The 6,826-nt window shown below is 44.3% G+C and overlaps 1 protein-coding gene across 1 annotated transcript in view; it reads left to right on the top strand.

Annotated features, from left to right (window-relative positions):
- The window catches only part of NKX2-1 (NK2 homeobox 1), a 6,529-nt gene extending 5,780 nt beyond the window's left edge, over positions 1 to 749 (top strand). The window contains 1 exon segment of the mRNA XM_009886957.1: positions 79 to 749. Within this exon segment, the coding sequence (XP_009885259.1) occupies positions 79 to 749 (671 nt within the window).
- Positions 750 to 6,826: the final 6,077 nt, after the last annotated feature.

Here is a 6,826-nt window from a genome sequence, read left to right as displayed (position 1 = left end):
GGCCGCCGGAGCGCGGCGCCCCGCTCGGGCCGAGCCGAGCCGCCTAAAACGTGCCGCCTTCTGTCCTCTCCTTTGCAGTCTCCCGCTTCATGGCGCCGTCCTCGGGCATGAACATGGGCGGCATGGGCAGCCTGGGCTCCCTGGGAGACGTGAGCAAGAGCATGGCCCCGCTCCAGAGCACGCCGCGGAGGAAACGGAGGGTCCTTTTTTCCCAGGCCCAGGTTTACGAGCTGGAGAGACGTTTCAAGCAGCAGAAATACCTCTCCGCTCCGGAGAGGGAACATTTAGCCAGCATGATACATCTCACCCCGACTCAGGTCAAAATCTGGTTCCAGAACCACCGCTACAAGATGAAACGCCAGGCCAAAGACAAGGCTGCGCAGCAGCAGATGCAACAGGAGAACGGCTCTTGCCAGCAGCAGCAGTCTCCCAGAAGGGTGGCGGTGCCAGTGCTTGTAAAGGATGGCAAGCCCTGCCAAGCAGGCTCCAACACACCCACAGCAGCTATCCAGAGCCATCAGCAGCAGGCGGCTACAACGATCACAGTGGCTACCAATGGCAACAGCCTCTGACAGCATCAGAGCCACCAGACAAACAGTGCGGGGCAGTCTCCAGACATGGGACAGCACTCGGCCAGCCCTTCCTCTCTGCAGAGCCAAGTCTCCAGTTTGTCTCACCTAAACTCTTCTACTTCTGACTATGGCACTGCCATGTCTTGCTCCACCTTGCTATACGGTAGGACCTGGTGAAAGGATTAGACAAAGGAAAAGAAAAAAATAAGGAGAAAAAAAAAAGTTTTTAACCCCCCCCCCCCCCCCCCCCCCCCCCGTTTTACTGAGCGGTTCTCTGGGGACCTCTAAGAGAGAGAAAGAGAGAGAGACTTTTTTTGTTGTTCGGTTTTGTTGTTACTCTTGATGGTTTTGGGTCTTTTTTTTTTTTTTTTTTCCCAAGATTGTTGTATGGGCTGTTAAAAAAAATATCTGACTATTAACCACGGAACAGTCTGCAGAAAGGGGACCATCGTTAGGCATGGTCCGAAGGCTTGGATTTCAGATGTACACTTTGCCAGCGACTAGGACTTGCATGTAAATATAGAGATTTTGGGGGATGGGGTGGTTTTCCCCAAAAAAACCGCATTCGCGTCACCCAGACACAAGAAGCAGCTTCCCCCCTCCCCCGGTCTCCTCTCCCAGAGCCGCCGCCAGGGCCAGCGGATGGAGACGTGGAGTCATCAAAGGCTTGGCTTTTATTTTCCTCCTTACGTTTGGTGTGAACCTGTAGCTGTATAATGCTGTCAAAAGTTGGACTAAACCCATAGTTTTTAGTAGCCTGTATATTTTGTTGTAAAAAGAAAAAGAAAAAAAAATACAATCAACCAAACCAACACCACCCCCCACCCCTTTTTTTATGGACACTGATCACCCCGTCGTAAATCCTCTGGCAGTTTGTTATTTGCGCACGCCGCCTTTTCCTGTTGTAACTTATGTAGATATTTGGCTTAAATATAGTTCCTAAGAAGCTTCTAATAAATTATACACATTACGAATATTCTTTTTTTTTTATTATTTCCCTTTGGTTCTCCTCTCCAGACCCTCCCTTCCTCGCATCTTTTTTTTTTTTTCCTTCTTTTTTTTTTTTTTCTTGATGGAAAAACAACCCAGGATGTTGCCAAACCCTGAAAGGCCCCTGCCCCTCCCGGGGCCCGGACCCTGTTCCCAGAGGGAAGCTGCGCCAGGGAGTTAACGGGATACACGATCGGTCCTCAGCGTGCAAAAGTGACGAGCAAACGCGTGGGATTCGCAAACTCGAGGGCGAAGGGATCGAGTCCAAATTCATTAGCCCGATTATTAGGGGGGCAGGGGGCACCTCAGAGACTTCTTGCTAGAGAAAGCAAAGTATTCCGGGAGTAGAAATTCAAATGCCAAAGGCACGGAGGAGAAAGAAGGTAAAAGTCTAACGCCACTAGAAACAAATTAACGAAGAACCTGCTGACAGTATAGAACATGCGGCCGATTAAAAAAAGCGTCCAGTTTTAATACCTTGTAAAAAAAAAAAAAAGAAAAGATAATAATTTCTACCAGGTTTTCCTATGTACTTGTATTTTAAGGGAAGTACAGTCAACTTATTTATAATCAAAATAAAAAGATAGTTTATTGTGTACAACATGTAGTTTGAATTAACTTTCTTTATCAGACTATATTTAATTTTCTACACGTACCCACCCCCGCAAGCAGACACACACACGACCACACAGTTTCTCCTGCCCACGGCCACCCCATTACCCAGGCGAGAGGTTAGCTGCAGGCTGCACCCCAGTTGGACGCAGATCGTTTGGGGGTTTCTTTTTTCTTTCTTTTTTTTCTTTTTTCTTTTTTTTTTTTTTTCTGTAGCGATTTGGGAATCTTGCGAAGAAGGAGACGAGGAGAAAGTACGTGTGCGCGCACGTGTGAGTGGGTGTGCGTGGGTGCGCGGGGTGCGCGCCTGGCTGAGACACCAAGGGGTGGTTGGTAGGAAGGTAAATATAATGGGTAACGCAAGGCATTTAGATATTAACTTTGTTGTAAATATATAAAGCATATCAAGTTAAGCAACTCGTACCGGACAAGCCCGAAATAGATGTAATTCTCTATCTTTCGGGTCCCAAATACCCCTTTTGTGAGTGTAACAAAACGAGAAGTCCCCCATCCTGAAAGACCCCGTCTCGTGTTTTCCTTCGCATCTGCTTGTCGGTTTCGTTGTTTTGTTTTTTTTCTCCAGATCCCCTCAGTTAAACCACAGAAGCGAATCGCAGTCATTGAAAGACCTTTGAATTACAGAGGTATTATGAAATGCTCATATTTTTGAAGAGAAAGCAAGCAGCTAGCCCGGGATGGAAACAACCCAACCTCCAGTTTAAGTAGCAGCTTTTGAAAGCTCCGGTCTTTTATTTATACAAGATAGCCGGTGTTACTCGGACACCAAGTGCTAGTTTGGATGGAGAAAAAGGGAAATAGACAGAAGAGAAAAAAAAAAAAAAAAATTATCGGATTTTTTCTGACCCCCCCCCCCCTTATTTCTAACTAGAGAACATCACGTGTGTCAACAGGAATTTCGAGACTTTTCATTCTTTATATAATGTCCTGCTTTATACAGCGACATTCTGAACTAACCCAAAGAATATTCTTTTTTTTTTTTTTTTTTCTTTCTCTACGCAGAATATTCTTTTCAGATCTATAACATCACGTTAAGGATGGCGGGGGGCGGTGATCTGGAACTTAGTGCTGTTATTTCTGATAAAAGAAGCAAGTGTTGGGAATTCCTAGTCAGTGGCACAGCGCTGCTAGCTCCCGCGAAGGCGGCGAGAGCAGGGTTAACTCTACGGATTTTGTTAAATTAGGGTTAGTTTCTCCCGGAGTTAATATACAAGACCGAAGGGGAAAGTGCTGTGGTTAAGTCGACATTTCCCCTTTAGATGTAATTAATGTTTGCATCCTTTCAAACACAGGAACGTTCAAAAGTAAGGAGCCCTGAAAGGCATTAATACAGCCGAGAAATATTATTCCCCCCTCCCCCCCAATATTGGAGTTAGCATGTTCGATAGAAATCCAGTCAGTGACTTTTCATTATAGACTTCGGGGGAAATAAATGAATTTTATTGTGTCTCGACAACCTCATAAACACATATTTGGTGGTGGGTGTAATTACTGTAATGGATTATTATGTACACTGACTTATCTTTCTTAAACTAGATTTAGTTTCGATTAAATAAACTCGTTTCCACTTTGTCTGATGTCGGCTTAGTTTAAAGTCTGTTTACTTGTTCCACAGAAAGGTGAATTCATCTCTTTATTAAGCACTAGAGACCGAGCAAACACAGTTCAAACTGTATTTACATATCAATCAGGAGAAATGCAAACAAACTGCTCTTTAACAATTTTATAGAGTTTTTTAATGACATTGTGTTATAGCCTTTTATCATAAAATTCTTTGTGTAAGCCAGTTATGCCTTGATTGAGATGAAGATATTTCGGGGAGGGGGCGGGGTGTGGTGTGGTGTAAATACATTTTAATCTCCAGTATCCCTCGAGAACACTCACGAGAACTTAGTCAATGTATAGCTTTTCTAAATTAAAATCTGTGCCTCCGTCTAAACGCCTGCTTCTTCCAATATGCTGATTTTCAGTCTCTCGGTAATCAATGCAGAACTTGGATAATGGGACGGCGAAGGGGAGGGTTGGGGCCAGCATGATTCAAATCTGAAATGCTGGAAGAAATGCACGTTTCCCAATATAACTGCTCCTCTATCGACGTGAGACCGTGGGTACCCCCTATTTTGGGTGATAAAGGGATCTAGTGAGAAATGGCTCTTCCCTTCCACTCCCCCACTCCCTGGCACTGCCTGTAAGTGTAGGAAAACCGCGGAGGGCATTTTCTCCTGCTGTAAATAGGAGTTCATGCTTGAGTGCCATGAAGTGTGCATGTAGTGGCACAGCAGGCTGTGGAAAAAAAAAAAAAAAAAAGAAAAAAGAAAAAAAGAAAACAACAACCAACAAAAAACCATAACCACCATCACCACTACCACAGCCACAACAGCAACAATAGCAAAAGGCTTCTTCATATTTGCTGGACGCCCTGCGGCTCCGGGGCCTCCACCGGGCGCTGCTCCTCGCCCAGCTGCGGGCTACTGGAGCAGCGGAGTTGTTATCATACCTACGGGGGGGGGACCCCAGCCACGGGGAGCTGATCTAAAAGTATATCTCCTGCATCTCGGTTCAACAGGCAGTGCAGGGCCCTAAGACAGTGTTCAAAGTGCAGATCCCGAACAATGTAATCTGAGACAGCTCTGAGATGACACCAAGAGAAGTTGCCACGGCGCGGGGGGGGTTTTTTTGGGGTGGTGGTGGTGGAAAAAAGTATTTTAGGAGTTTTGTGGCGGAGCGCAGGTAGAGGGGCCTCGCTGGGAAGGCAGCCCCGGTCCAACTTGTCGTGACGGCTGCTTTTACAAAGGGGACCTAGAGGTAAAGACTGAGTGACTTCTGAAGAATTTCAGTCCTTTCATGGCCGTGTCGGGAGCAAAGCTGAGATTTTTTTTTTTTTTCTGTCTGACCCGCTGTTCCTCTTATGATGCCCTTCAGGGGGAAAAAAAGAACTCCAAACCCTAAGTAAATGGTAATACTGTTTATATGTATCAAATGTGTACAGAGACCTGACCCAGTACGGCTGTTCCTATGAGGTAGAGAGATTACCGTCTCTGGTAAAGTGGTGAATAATACGAAATTACTTCCCCCCCCCCCCCCCCCCCTCTTTTTTTTTTTTTTTTTTTTCCTGGCTGCAAGCACATTAGGGAGCAGGTAAGGTCAAAGTTTTCTATATCCTATGTCTTTCTCTCGAAGGCTTCTGGTCAGCTATATAAACAAGACAGTGAATAAGATGTATTGATGTAGAAAGAAACTGAAATTCGTTTTGATGCTTAAAACAACTTACTATGCAGAATATTTCTTCGGAAACCCAGAGATGAAAACGTTAACTATGACATTTAATCTTCGATGTAAAGGTTTTTGTTAGGGGGAGGGTGGAGAGGGAAATTGGTATTTTTTTCTTACAATGACACAGACATTAAGAAGCAGACGTTTACAAATGGCCGAATGCATTACCTACGAAAGACTGTATGAATACACTGTCTTGAGCCGGCGTACAGAAATGGAAAAAAAGTTAAAAATGTGTATTCTAAAAATATTTACCAACTGACTAACGATACTTAGGTCTGTTTTTACTGGCTAGCTTCATATCTCATGCTAACGACTAAATCTGAATACGACGGTTGTTTTCTGAGTTATATTTCTATTCGTTAAACACAGTGGGACTTTCCAAGTAATTTTAGTTTGTAGGTTGTGCTTCTTTAGCAGGTGAATTTACATAGCTAATTTTTGTGAACGTATACGACTTATTGCATTCATTTGATAAGAACTCCCCATATCGTTCACAGTAGCGCTTCATCGATACAGAGGCACCTTAAAGTGTACAGGAAAAGAATATAGCGCATGTACACATGAGGTTGGGTTGTTTGCTTTTTTTTGTGGGGGGTCTTTGTTTGTTTGAATTTGTGCTTGGTTTTTTTGGGGGTTGTCTTTGGGGTGTTTGGATTTGGTTTGTTTGTTTGTGGGTTTGTTTTTTTTTTTTTAAATAAAAGAATAGTTGCAATGCCTAGAAAACTAAGCAAGGTATGAGATCTTCACTTTCATTTGTTCTGGTGGATTTCACCAGAGTCCTTCTTCTCGACCAAGTAAATTTGGACGAGTAACAACGTGCTAGAAGGCGAAAAACTTACACACACCTGGGATCTTGGAGGGAACAGACATTTTTGCTTCATATCAAAGGTGTTCCTGAAGTGGCTGAGTTCATTTCAGTGTGTTACTGACCTAATAATGTGACTCTAGGACATGGTTCTTTCCGAGTTTGTCTCGGTGCTTTTGTTCCTTAAACTTTTGTTGTTGTTGTTGTTGTTGCTGTTGTTGTGGGTGCTGCTATTTCTCAGAGAAGCTCTTAAAAATATCTTTTTCTTGAACACCTTCTTGGTCTGGACTTTTGTTCTTAACCTGCACGTTATGCTTCAGCAACGCACTGTTGCTGCTGCGAAACGGAGTGCACGAAGCCCCCCATCCCCTGCACCTCATCGCAGAGGAAAAAAAAAAAAAAACAAACCCCAAAACAAACAAGTGGATGACCGATGCGGAGCGTTTAATCTATACAGCTATACATGGGCGTCTATATATGGATTATACCTATAGATGTGCGTATCTGGCGGTGTGTGTAAGAGCTGATGTGCCCGGCATTAACTGTGGGGTCT

Source organism: Charadrius vociferus, unplaced genomic scaffold, assembly GCF_000708025.1.
Source record: "Charadrius vociferus isolate BGI_N301 unplaced genomic scaffold, ASM70802v2 scaffold14, whole genome shotgun sequence".
Lineage (NCBI taxonomy): Eukaryota > Metazoa > Chordata > Aves > Charadriiformes > Charadriidae > Charadrius > Charadrius vociferus.
Note: the sequence above shows the minus strand (reverse complement) of the source record. Positions and strands in the feature narration are given on the sequence as shown.